The sequence below is a fragment of the Echinops telfairi genome, unplaced genomic scaffold (assembly GCF_000313985.2).
Source record: "Echinops telfairi isolate 266 unplaced genomic scaffold, ASM31398v2 ScPeMD7_7469;HRSCAF=8507_0, whole genome shotgun sequence".
Taxonomy (NCBI): Eukaryota; Metazoa; Chordata; class Mammalia; order Afrosoricida; family Tenrecidae; genus Echinops; species Echinops telfairi.
Genome location: NW_022111372.1, coordinates 94,313,801 through 94,327,985, shown reverse-complemented (window position 1 = coordinate 94,327,985; position 14,185 = coordinate 94,313,801). Strand labels below are relative to the sequence as shown.

The 14,185-nt window shown below is 40.7% G+C and overlaps 1 protein-coding gene across 1 annotated transcript in view; it reads right to left on the bottom strand.

The window, feature by feature from the left end:
* The window catches only part of DIAPH1 (diaphanous related formin 1), a 134,687-nt gene that overhangs the window by 90,403 nt on the left and 30,099 nt on the right, over nt 1–14,185 (bottom strand). The window contains exons 2-9 of the mRNA XM_045284593.1: nt 8,055–8,210; nt 5,508–5,609; nt 5,043–5,173; nt 4,758–4,844; nt 3,651–3,714; nt 2,918–3,057; nt 1,173–1,281; nt 612–722 (exon numbers count right to left, since the gene is read on the bottom strand). Of these exons, the coding sequence (XP_045140528.1) occupies nt 612–722; nt 1,173–1,281; nt 2,918–3,057; nt 3,651–3,714; nt 4,758–4,844; nt 5,043–5,173; nt 5,508–5,609; nt 8,055–8,210 (900 nt within the window). The remainder of the gene's footprint in view (nt 1–611; nt 723–1,172; nt 1,282–2,917; nt 3,058–3,650; nt 3,715–4,757; nt 4,845–5,042; nt 5,174–5,507; nt 5,610–8,054; nt 8,211–14,185) is intronic.

The window sequence follows — 14,185 nt, the reverse complement described above, 5'->3', positions numbered from 1 at the left end:
GATCTTGCAAGTCTGGCTAGACCAGAGGAGGTACACTGGTACAGATAGGAACTGAAAATACAGGGAATCCAGGACGGATGAGCCCTATAGGACCAGTGGTATGAGTGGCAAAATAGGGAGGGTAAAGGGAGAATGGGTAGGAAAGAGGGAACCGATTACATGGAACTGTGTGTGACCTCCTCCCTGGGGACAGACAACAGAAAAGTGGGTGAAGGGAGACGTCGGACAGGGCAAGATATGACAAAATACCAATTTATAAACTATCAAGGGCTCATGAGGGAGGGGGGAGCGGGGAGGGAGGGGAAAATGAGGACCTAATGTTGGGGATTTAAGTGGAGAGAAAATGTTTTGAGAAACGATGTACAAATGCGCTTTACACAATTGATATGTGTATGGATTGGGATAACAGTTGTATGAGCCCCTAATAAAATAAAAAAAAAAAAAAGTAAGAAAAAGAAGTCAGGTGACTCAGAAATGTCCTCCATGGCTACAAGTCCAAACTTCCCAACTGAATTTATAAAGTGCACACCAAGTTAGCCCTGAGGCATCTAGGCTCTAAGAGCAGGAAGGAAGCAGCCCCGTCTTTCTGATGATGAAGTATTGCGCCTCACCTGCAACAGCTGATGCAGTCCCAAGCGCATCAGTTCACTTCGGATGTGAACTCGAAAATCAAGTTCTTCAGCTGGTGTGATGAGAGCATTGATCAGCTGTAGGCACCCCACCTGCAATAAGAAAATGCGACATTTAAGTCAATGCGGCTCCTAGAAATGAAGATTCCCTTCTCTTTCCATGCATTCTGAGGCCATCAAAGAGATGGACCAGATGAACCTCAAGATTTTTTAAAGGAGAGAGAAGAAAAGAACGACGTTCTACTGGAGTAACGATGATGCCTGTTTTGAGCATGAATTTTGAGGGTTCCAGGGTCTAAATGATTATAAGGATTTGATGACATACTGGGTTTTTCTAACTTGTAAACAGGTGTTGTCTTTTTTCCAACTTATCAGAAAAACCATTTTTTCTGACTTCTTGAGAGAAGGTTAATCAGAACAAATTTGAAACATAAAATACATAGTTGGGAACTACTCAATGTGGTTCTATTAAAAGGTAAAACGAATCCAGTCTTTTCCTGTTGAATTCTATTAGGGGGCCCAGTTTCAGGGGGCTATACATGCCTTGAGTGCAATGGAGGTCCCACTCTTTAATCCATCCAGCAGTGGCTGGAAACGTTCCACCTCATCCATCTCAGCTCGTTCGGCCATTGCCTCCAAAACCCTTTCATTCCTGCCCAAGACAAAAGGAAAGGAGAGAACTACCCAGGTGAGCTGACATATATATGTAACAAGAAGATTACATGGGGACCAGAATGCTATCAGTGCTCCAAATGTCTCACACTATTCCTTTCATCACCTAGTGTGGGAGACAGAATCTACTAAAAGCTAAGAAAAACACACTCTCAAAAGCACACCCTTAGATTCCTTTATCCAAGGATATCAAACTAAGACTCGTGTTCTAAGAAGTATACATTGGTACCAAGTTTGGAAGACAGTACCAATCAGTTTTTAATGCATGTAATATCTGGCTTACTTCTAGAAACCTAGCCAACATGGATAAATGTGAAATAATAAATATACAAGGATTTTCTTTGCAACATTATTTACAATAGTGCAGTTTTCTTTTTATCACCTGAGTAGAGGTCAGAATCTGCTGGGGTGGGGTGGAGGACGGACAACCTCAGGGGGGAAAGCCTAACAATCAGAGAAGTATTAAATAAGCTATGGGACATAAACACTATGGAATACCAAATAACAACTAAAGATAATAAGGTGCATCTATAAGTACTGGCACAGAGGACATCCAAGTAATTTTTTAAAACTGAGAAGGATGCATGATGATTCAATTTTTGTTAAATAAAACCCCTCCATGAAAACAAAAATTCGTAAGATGAGTCTTATAAGCATAAGCCTCTTTTCTGAGTTCTAAACCACCACCTATTGAGGCATAGAAGATGCCTCAGAATCAAGGAAATACTCCCCCACAATCATGACCTCAATTCTACCTTACAAATCGGATTAGACCAGAGCATGCACACTGCTACAGATAAGAGCCTGCAACACAGGGAATCCAGGACAGATAAACCCTTCAGGACCATCAATGAGAATAGAGATACCATGAGGATAAGGGGGAAGGTGGGGGAGAAAGAGGGAATGGATCACAAGGATCAACACATAACCCCCTCCCAGGGGGACAAACAACAGAAAAGTGGGTGAAGGGTGACAGACGATGATATAAAATATGAAAATAATAATCTATAACTTATCAAGGGTTCATGAGGGAGGAAAGGTGAGGGGGAAAATGAGGAGCTGATATCAAGGGCTCAAGTAGAAAGAAAATGATTTGAAAATGATGATGGCAACATATATACAAATGTACTTGACACAATGGATGGGTTATGGACTGTGATAGGAGATGTAAGAGTTCCCAATAAAAGTATTTAATTAAAAAAAAGAATCTAAGAAATACAGTATGTTTATCTATGCTTAGAAAATGTTCTACAAGACAGTAACCTCTAAGCTACTAACATTCTAAGTCAGTAACCTCTATAGAGAAGGCCGTTACACTTTGCATTATATACTTCTACATTGTTTGAATTTTTTTAAAGTATGTTGTATTACTTTCAAATTAGGAGAAGAAAAACAATAGTAAAAAGTAGTCAATAGAGATAAAATTGGAGATCTGAGGAGACATCCTCCTATGCCTCTGAAAACCAGTGAGATCTTAAATGATAAGATTCACAGTGTTTACATCTGGGACAAACTACCGTACTATCTAGTTACTTAGGACCTCAAGCAATTCAGCTTCCCTCTAGTTGAGAGAAGATGTAAAGAAAGTGAAGAGAGGAATGACTCCAGTCACATACATGTCCTCAGGCTGTGGTAGAATACAAAGAGCGGAGAGCAGCTTAGCGGCATCGATCATCATGTTGGGGACGGCAGGGTCCATGGCTCTGACCAGCAGCAGGATCCCTTCTTCTGTTTCCAACATCGTCTTGATTCCAAACTGGGAGGGCAAGAACAGAAAAGGGAGGCTTAAAGATGACAGCATGCACCAGGGACAAGTTGGGGGCTGGAACACTTTCCCTAGTAGAGCTAAAGAGAGATGAGGATGGCAAAATCACTTTCTAGCAGGCATACTGCAATTCCAGGTCTTCTGAGAATAAACATTTCTTAATGAAAAAGAAAAAAAGTCAATGGAATAATAAACAGTGATAGATTTATACTCTGGTAAAAGTAAAGATATTTGAAATAAAGATCCTTTGACAGGAAGATCTTTGAAATACTAAAACAAACAAACAAAAAACCAAGCAGGGAATAAAGCAACCCTACGCCAAATGATAACTACAGGTCAAGAAAAGGCAAGATTTAGTAATAGACAGTATGGAAAGAGAAAGAAAACCAAGCCTGATCTCTGAAATACTCTCTGAAGCAGAAGTCAGAGTGGGGGGAAAAGTCCCATAAAAGTCTGCATGTGTGCAACGACAGACACTCCAGTCTTGAACTTCATATTTCTAGCTCTTTTTGTGGGCTTGCCAATTAAAGAGAAAGAATGAGACTCAAGGTGGAGGTTAGATGTGAGAACAGTAAAACGCTCACCTTGTTGTTCATAAAAGCTTTCAAGCAGCGAATGATTTCATGCTTGTTACGGCTATCATAGTTTCTGCAAGAAGAAGATCTAATCAGTGAAGTCCTTTTATTCCACATCCCTTTCCCTTTTGACTTTTCAATCTGGCAAACAAGGACTGTAGATGAGTAAAGTCTGGCACATGATATGTTATTCTGAAACAGTGGCAACAAGTAGGAAGCTGAAGAGGTATCCCTACCGTCAAAGGCTTTTGGCTAATTCTAATTCTCTCTCAATTCCTAAGAATTGAGTCCTACATTACACTCATCCCTTTAACTCTCACTGGGCTCCTAACTGCTAAAGTCTATGAGAACCACATTCCATCTGTTACTGCTTGCCTCACTACAAGGCTTCAAGTCTCAGAGGGTAGATGTAGGGTGTCCAGGCCCTGAATTGTCTTTCGCCCTACAAAGTCAAGAAGCCACTTTGGTTCAAGTTCGCCCCAGGGTAGCCTATGATCATCAAAGGCATCCTCAGAATGATTCCAGGCCTGAAGAGTGCTGTAAAGCTAGATGTAAGCCAAGAAACAGATGGAGTATATTATAATACCTCCAAATGAGATATGGCCCACACTAGAACACAGGGCAGCTCTGGATTAAATAAAATTTCTACTTTCAGACTAGATTTAAAACTGGTACTGGGAGATGAGGGATTTTTTTCTCTTTTTCAAATTTAAAAAATTGAAACAAAAGATTTATTCTGAGTAGTTATTTTATATGCATATAGGGAGATCATTCTGATTCCAGAAAAAAAGCAAATGGCTCAGAGTAAAAGTTATGTTGAGGCTTAAAAAAGAGGAAACCAAAGATCAATGAAAGAAGAGTTTTTTAAATATATTATTTCATTGTGTTTTTAGTGCACGTTTAGAGATTGGTAATCTTATGTGGTATGTATCTCACAGTAGTACCTTGACACTTTTCTTAAGAGTTATAAGCATCATTTATCTTCTAGATACCCTTAAGATAAATAACACATACTCTCAGGCCATATCTTTTTATCTGACTGCTATTTCCTCCTCAGAGAAAGTAGTCAATCTCCTCCCACTCTTCACCCAGATGACAAGCCTTAGAAGTCCTCACCCCGCATTCTCTTCTTTCTCATCATGAAGTCGTTTAAGGATGTCCAATAAGGAGGCCAAGCCCTCAGCACCAAATGTTTGCACCCAACTGAAAGAAATACACAAAGGTAATGTAATATCAAATCAAACCAATAAGTACTTATTCACCAAAAATAATTTATTCTGACAGCGCTTTACTCCAAACCCAGATCATTCTCATGCTTTCCTGACAGTCCTTTGAGCTCAGTTCCCACCAGTGAGCTCTGACCCTGGGTCCCAACACCTGTTAGCTCCTTCACATTCTCACCTGACAGGGTTGTTGTTGAGAGAGACACGAAGAGACTCCAGACAGCTGAGCAGAGGCATATCCCGCATGCCTGACCGCAATTCCTGAATGTACACCATGGCCGACCTAGAGCTCTCCTTCTGGCTCATGCCCTAGGCAGAAGGTACAATGAGACGTTAGTAAGCACTGGACACAGCCATAAATCGAAGACTAATGTTAGTCGCTACTGTTTCAATCATTTTAGGGTGGACATCCACCAAAGATACACACATCCAAACTATACGAGACTGAGAATTTCTCATCCCATTCCCTGTACATACTTCATGAAGATAAATCAAGCAAAAAGCACCTAAGTTTGGTCTTTCAAACAGAAGCAAAACACAGAATGGATATAAACATAAAATGCTATAAAAATTCACAAAACAAGCAGACCCAAGATTATGAGCAAGATGAGGGCAGTCTCCCATGGCATGCCCTAGGACTCACGGCCTTGGACGTGTGCAAGTACTGGGACACCATCTCCCTCTTGATGATAATGTCCTTCTCCCGCAGAGGCTGCTGCTTCTCCTCATTCAGGTTCATATCCAGCTAGCAGATAAAGAGAAAACAATCACATCAAATGTATCTTCACATTAATATTTGGTATCCTTAGGGAGAAATGAGTACGTTAAATGCCTATTGATTGAAGGAATTTTCCTGGTTCCCAGGGATTAAAGCTACTACAGATGAGGGAAATTCTTTAGGACTAAATATAATCATTCAGGAACAATTGTGAGGATGGGCAGGACCATGCAGTGTTTCACTTGTTGTGCATCGGGTCAGAAGTGACTCGACGGCACTTAACAGCAACAAATGTAATTAACATTTTAATAGAAATTCCTATATTTTTATACATCGAATGCTCATTTTAACTAGAAAAAACGGGCTCAGAATAGACATAAAATTTGTTTTATATTGTTAAAAATAAAGCACATAATTTTTTGAACCAAAGCTTGACCAGATGGATGTACTATATATGACTGGCATCATGCAAAAACCAGCAAAATCTGCACTAACTCTAGAACCCAAATGCCCACTAAACAAAAACAAACAAACAAAAAGAGCCAAACTCACAGCCACTGAGTCAAGGCCGGCTCAAAGAGACCCCACAGGGCAGGGTAGAAGTGCTCTGTGAGTTTCTGAGACTGTAACTGTTAAAGGGAGTAGAAAGCCCTGCCTTTCTCCCTCAGTGGCTGGTGGTTTCAAACTGCTGACCTTTCGGATGGCAGCCCAAAGCATAACCACTAACCACTCAGGCCCCTAAATGGCCATTTCACCCGTGTTTAATTCAGTCCTATGCAAACTCCTTTCGCGGAAGAAATGGAAACTCTGTGACAAAATAAAGGCCCGTCCACACACATAACTTAAGAGAATTCTGTTGGAGGAAAGGCCCTGCCTGAAGTTATACCTCAATATATATAGCCATGTGTATAACCATGTACCTGAGTCTAGTACCTTAGGGTGTACAAGTTTAACCTCAATAAGCACAGAATATTATTTGAAATCAGGCAAAGTATAGAAAACAAATTATTGTTGTAATGTATTTCTTCTTGGGGGAGGAGGCTGGAGAAATAATTTGAAGTTTTTCTGACTCAATTCCCACTGTTTTTGTTTTTCTTTTGCAGGCAATATAAAGGGAAGTTGCAAAGTGCTGGCCCTAGTCATAAGATCCAAAGATAAAGTTAGGCTTTTTTCTGACTCGATCAACATTTTATTTTTCTAAGACTTCATGTCAAAGTCCACATGTCTGGCTTCTTTTGAAAAACAGTAATATCTATACTATGGATCTAGCACTCCTTATTGAAATACTACACCCTACTAGAACCAAGCTGTTTAGTGAAATGGAGTAGTGGCTGCCCTTTCTAACAAGAGGCGCTAAAAATACTTCTTTGATTTAGCAGGCTCTTCCACTTTCTATCATTTTCTATAAAAATTCACAGGCATTGAGTCGATTCCGACTCACAGTAACCCTATAGGACTAAATAGAACTGTCCCCCTGGATTTTCAAGACTGTAGTTCTTTATGGGGATAGGAAGCCTCACCTTTCTCCTGTATCATCTTTTATGTAGCCTAATTTATTTACAGGGCTTTACATTGGTTCTTCCCAGCTCAGTCATGGGCAATGAAGTAAATCCAGAATGGACCTGAATTTTTTAAATGTGGGTGAAACAGAATGCTAACTGGAGTAGAAAAAAGTACAGATCAATGCCCTGCAGCAATCAATTTCATCTTCCTCTTAGAAAACAAGGACTCGCACACTCATGTGGTAGCCAAATTTCTTAGCCTGCAGAGTCAGAAACAGCAGTGTCAGCTCCAAGATAGTGATTTGAATGTGTGTCCCACTCTACAGTTTTAATTAAGTGTGTCACGAATCTCTATGAGTATGTACGCACATACCCATGCAGCACTCTGGTCCTATGAAAGCTTGTATGCATGTACTTAACATTAGTATCACCGTGTGCTCACTGAGGACAGCGGAATAAGTCACATCCATGTACATTACTTACGGACTTTCATCCACAATCTTTAGATGTTTTCTGGAGGTTATAACAGGAGAATTCTCTGTCTATAGTCACCACTACTATAAAGGACCTTGGACAAACAATGCCTTCCCATTCCTTAAGTTCTCTGTATCAGCTCACTGTGGCGAGGTCAACCGTTGTCTCTTCTGGCTTATCCCGGGGATGATCGCATACAGCTTGTGAACTGCTCTACCCTCCCGTGTCTTTGTGGCTACGGTGTTGCTGGCAGAGCATTAAGAGGACAGTTGGTGATAACATGCTTCCAAGCTTAACTCATGGATGCTAATGTTATGGACTGGCAGGTGTCTATTTAGTCTCTTAGTTAACAAGATTGCTATTACAAAGTTCCCTGTTAAGTAGGAATTCTTTGTAATGAAAGACTAGTTAGGGAGAACGTGCACTAAACAAAAGGCTCGCCATGCCCATAAGTGCATATTTAAGAAGAAGCAATCTTTTGGGGTAGGAAACTTACCAGCATCTGTTCAAAGAGGACCAGCACTTGCTCGTCTGAAACATCTTGCAATGACTGTGCTGTGGGATCATCTCCATATGAAGCAGAAGAATTTCTATGAGCAGAATTGGACTTTTCCTTTTCCTTCTTATTTCTTATGCTGGTAAATCTTTCCAGCTGAGGAAGGGGGAAAAAATAAATATATTAGCCATGATCCATTTTCATCTACACAAAAAACCCACACATCAAACACCCAACCCTCTAACCTCATACACATGCATGCCTCCTCTGGTTCATGGGCAGTTCAAAGCTCTGACATGAAAAGGCAAAACTCAGTTTTCCTTATATCTTAATATACTGACGTTTTACTCTCATCTTCATCTAAAGATAAGAGAACTACAGTACTGAGAGTGGGTTGGTTAAAAGTTCTCTAAAAAGAGGAACTTTGCCCTTCAACTTTCTTGCCAACAGAGTTGAAAGCATCTCATATGCAGCAAAATCTCATGGAGACGCCCTCTGCTTCCCTCTCACGCACTGCCCTTGATCGGTGTTCGTTCAAAGACCCCATACGATAGGGTAGAACTGCCCGTGTGAGCTTTCAAGACTAACTGTTAATGCAAGGATTAATTTTTCTTCTTCTGCATACTCCACAGCATTTGTGCTCTTTAGGCTGCAAGAGTTCACTACACATTATTTTAGTTAGTATAAATCTTTTCAGCTAAGAATACAGTATGCTCCAGGGGCCTATATACCATCTCTGTGTCAAACAAATGCTCATGAACCATTCCTCAAACCACAAGTACAGCTGCTCTCATCAAAAAGAGCCACCAATAAGCTATAGTTATCACCTCCATGTGTTAGAAAACATCTGCAACCACTGTGGGGCTTCAGACCATTAGTTAGCTTGGAGTTTAATGAGCACCTAACTGAGAAACTGATGAGTGTGCCCGGGTTATGGGAAAAGCATGCAAAGGGTTATGGGAAAGGCCTTGGGATGATCCGAGAATAGAACCCATATCACCATGACAAGCTACAGAAAGTCAAAGGTTATGTCAACTGGTAAATATTATAGTGTAGGAAATTAGCTAGAGCATGCACATGCTGAACGAAATCTCCTTACCTCATCTGCCATGAGCCTCTTCAGAGTCTAGGAAACAGGAAAATGGAGGGAGAAGAACGTGAAGAGGGATCAGTGAAATACTGGGAAGCATCCCAAGTACCAGAAAGGTTGGGGGTGAGCGGGGAGGAGAGACAATATCTTCAAAAGACCTAAGTCTGAAGATCCCACAAGCTAAGAGATCTCTATAAAGCTATCCTTCAGCACATTATTTCAGGTAAGAAACAAAGAATTTTAAAGTTCCTGACATGACTCTTTTAAAAAAAACCCGGAGGTGTAGTGGGTTACACCTTGGGCTGCTAACCACAAGGTCAGCAGTTCGACCCACCAGCTACTCTGAGGGAGAAAGATGAGGCTCTCTGTTCCCATGAAGATTTAGAGCCTCAGAAACCCAAAGGGCAGTTCTACTCAGTCCTGTAGTATTGCTATGAGTCAGAACCATATGGATAGCAATGGGTTAAAATGGGGAGGGGGAGCACTATTTTAAGAGTGGTAAAGAATTGAATAAGCTCTAAATCCAAAGACCAATTGTAAATAGGGCATGCACATTTAACTGAGATACCACTTTATACTCCTACAGTTGGCAAACATTTTCATGTCTATTTGATTATAAAGTAATAGGCGTTCCCACACACTATTGTTGGGATAGTAAATCGTTATGGCCACTTTGGGAAACAGTTTGGCAATATCTAATGAAGTTAGACATGCACACATGTTACATTGCACATCCATTATAGACTTCTACATGCCTATCCTAGAGAAATTCTTGACCACAAACAGAAAGTGTGTAACAAGAATGTTTGTGGCAATACTGCAACTAAAATAGAGAACAATCCAAATATCCATCAAGAGCAGAATGGACAGGTTTGATACCAAGGGGTCAAGTTGAAAAACAGTATTTTGAAAATGACGGCAAAATATGTACAAATGTGCTTGACACAAAGACAGTTTGGATTGTTAAAAGAGCCCCCAATAAAATGATTTATTGGGGAAAAAAGAGCAGAATAGACAAATGAACTGGTACAGTGCTATGAACACAATTATGCAAAATGTGAATAAACTTAAAGCTAGCCCACACATCAAAGATGACTTTCACAAACATAATAGCATTATTCTAAAATATAAGCAAAACCACATTACACTACTCCAGATACAAATTATCCAGGGAATGACTGCCGAAAAAGTCAATGCTGGGATTAGGGAGAAGAGTTATGACAGAACAAGAGGGCTACTTGGGTACTTACACGAGCTTATTTGTGGACATGGTTAGAGAGGTGTTGTTTGTAATTATTCTTTAACTTGTGTGCTTTGTGTTCTTTTCTGTATGCATGCTATACTTCACATTCACACACACACACACACACACACACACACACACACACACACACAATCTGAACAAGCAGGTCCCCAAAAGCAGACATTCTCCTTCTTCCTACTTAATACAAAACCTTTGTTCTTTTTTAGTTAGTGTCCTTTGACTAGTACAGGAAATGCCTCATGCCCAAATTCCTGAGCTAATGAAAACTGTTCCAGCCCAATCACAGTGCATCTTACTAACTTTTATCAGGGCAAGAAAAACCTACATCATTGTGTACATCATTCCTCATACCAGAATCCAGTTAAAAGCAGTATAAACTAGGAATCTGAATTTTGCCCTCCATAGTCTGTAGGAGGTCAACAAACTTCCCTGGGCAGAATACTAATCATGCACTTGAAATCTAAGGGTCTTGAACACGATCAACGGAATGAACCGTTATCTTGTATGGGCTGCTTACAGGGAAACAAAGGCAAAGAGGATGGTGATGGTGGAAGATATCACCACCCAAGGAAACTAACAACTCCTCATTATCTCACTATGTCACTTGGTACACATGGGAGGACGAAGCTATAAGAGGGATGTGTGGGAGTTGAGGTACCATTTGAAACCATTTATCAGTTTGTTGTACTGGGGTGGCTTTCATGTTGCTCTGGTGATGGAAGTTGTGTCGCTGGTATTTCAAATACCAGCATGGTCACTCAGGGTGAATAGGTTTCCGTGGAGCTTCTAGACTAACAGACTAAAACAAATCCAAACCCAGTGCCATTGAGTCACTTCTAACTCTTACCGGTCCTATAAAGCAACCCTGTAAGACAGGGTAGAAGGCCCCTATGGGTTTCTCAGGCTGTAACTCTTCATGAAAGTAGAAAACTTCATCTTTCTTCCTCAAAGGCTGATCGTTTTGAACTGCTGGCCTTCTGGTTAGCAGTCCTAATCACTATTCTACCAGAAAAGTGGGAGAAATGAGACAGCAGTTGGTGTAAAACATGAAAAAAAATTATAAATTATCAAGGGAGCATTGGGGAGAAAGGGGGAAAAATGAGGAGCTGATGCCAGGGGCTCAAGTATAAAGAAAACGTTTTGAAAAAGATGATGACAACAGAAGTAAAGATGTGTTTGGCAAAATGGATATATGTATGGATTGTGTTAAGAGCTGTAATAACCCCCAATAAAATAAAATGAAATTTAAAAAAATTTTTAAAGAGCTGACATTAAAGAAAATTTAAAAGGGTAGCTCAAGAAGACAAAGTTGAGCATTAAACTGTGTAGAGACTTGAAGTCAGAAAACCAAAAAAGGAAGAACACATTCAATATTTTAAGCTGAAAGAATTGAAGAAAAAATGTTAGCCTCTAGTTGCAATTTTGAAGGACTTCATGGGCAAAATATTGAACAATGCAGGAAGTATTAAAAGAAGATGGAAGGAATACAGTCACTGCATCAAAAATAGTCACCCCACAACCATTTTAAGAGTTAGCATATGATCAAGAACCAATGGTAGAAATGGGCTGTTCAACCCTGTCCTGCAGGGTCACTACGATTCAGCATCCACTCCATGGCAGTGAGATCGTTTCTGAGTTGGAGGAAAGGACATGCAGATTAAAGCAGGTCACTGAAAAAGAGGAAGACCATCAGCGAGAGAGGTTGTCCTAAAGGCTGCAACAATTGTAGAGTGACACGGGACTGGGCAGTGTTTCATTCTGTTGTACACAGGGGTTACCGTGAGTTGGAAAAGAACTCCACAGCACCTAACCATTTTCCAAAAGCAACTGCTTCCAGAACCTTGAACCTCAAACTGAAAACATTCAAACAAGACCCAAAACTCTGGGAGGCAGGTCCTATATGTAAGAGAACTTGGGGCTAAGGAAACAGTGGCAGCTGGCTGCTCACAGCTACAACTCAGTTGAGGAAAGGAAAACTTGCCACCTGTGCTTGCGGCTTAGATTCTTTGTGATTCATCTATCTTCCAACCATCCCCACTGTCACTACTAAGCTCATCCCACTATCATCTCCTGTTTGTTTACGTACTATAACAGCCTCCTAACTGATGTCCCTATCTCTAGTCCTGTCTATCCATCACCAAGTCCATTCTCCATACTATATCCAAAAGTAATTGTGGCAATGGGGGGGGGGGAGCATGGCTGACCTCCTCTGGCTACACAAGAGGGGAAAGGAGAGTTCAACTTCATAGGAGCCCAAGGCCAATCCCTGCAAGGCAGAGTTCAGACGTGTCTCCAACCTCCAAAGTTTTCCCCCTTATTCTGACATCAACTATTCCTCCTAAGCACTCTACTTCTTTGTCGGGTTTAATAAGCTGCTGGGATGGCCACATAAAACACACTGTTACAACTCACAATTATGGGTGTAATAGAGAAGTTAACAGGTTGTAAGTCAGGATCAGAAAATTTTAAAAATCATTTTATTGGGGTAGGATCAGAAATTTTAAGGATACAAAAGAATACAGTCCTTTTATTTACTGCTTTGGGTTTTTATTTTTCAGTTGTGCCCGAAGACATCTCTCTCTTGTGCTTGTCAGTCTTCTCCATCCTCCTTCAGACTAGCCTACTAGAAGGCAAAGCTGAGCCTCAGTCATTATATCTCCTATGAACAGCACTATAACTTCTTGTTAATTTCCTAAAATTCCAATCCCTGGTTAAGCCCTGAGTCTATTCTATCTCCTCATTGTAACACTGAAAATGCACAGACAGGTGACGTAATTCATCAAGGTGACATAATTAGGGGTTAAGCGGAGCTGAAAACTAAGTCAGGTCTCCAAGTTCCAAAACCCAAATCTCTGCACAGCCCCTTCAAAAATCCTTCGGCTTTTTCCCCAGTTAATGCTTTTAACTATAAAACTAGTGTCCTTGGATACAGGAGCGAACATCTTCTCATGCATGTTTTGCTGTGCATATTTCCACCTAAAACAATAACAACACAAACTACCATCTTTTCATAAAGATTATCCAGTTTATCCTGCTTTCCTTATGGCATCAATAGAAACAGATTTGATCCTTTAAAAAAAAGTATTCATGTCTTCCAGCTCAATTTAGTGATCAAAGCAGGAGAAAGCTGCATTTCCCCAACTAGTCCAACAGAGGGCAGTGACAACTAGCAAAGTGAATCACAGTATGTACAGGCAAAATTCTTGGCACACAGGGCTGGGTATGTAGAATTCAGGCTTCAGAGACCAGGCCCCCCCATTGAGTCATTTGGACTCACAGCAATACTAAAGAACAGGGTACAATTGCCCCATAGGGTTTCTTCAGCAATGACTCTTTATGGAAGCAGACTGTCACATTGTTCTCCTATGTCGGCTCAGATAGGCGCAAGCCAATTTTTTTTTCTGGGGGGTAGGCTGGCAGCTGTGTGCTGTAAATATTGAACCAGCAGGGCTGCTTGTGGAACTCAATAACCACTGCTCTTGCTTGAGACTATTCCAACCCATAGCGACCCTAAGAAGGCAGAACAGAACTGCTCCATAGTTTCTGAAGCTGTGCATCTCCTTCGTGAAAACAGATTTCCTTATCTTTTTCCTGTGGAGTGCCTAGTAGGTTCAAATGGACATCTTTTGGTTAATTGCTTAACCTACTTTGCCACCAGAACATCCAAATAGCAGGGTCAACTTAATTACTGAAACGGAAACCTGCTGCTACAGTACAGTACATGAAGGGTGTACTGTTTACTTAATACTGTGTGCTTTTCTTCCAAATTCTAAGTAT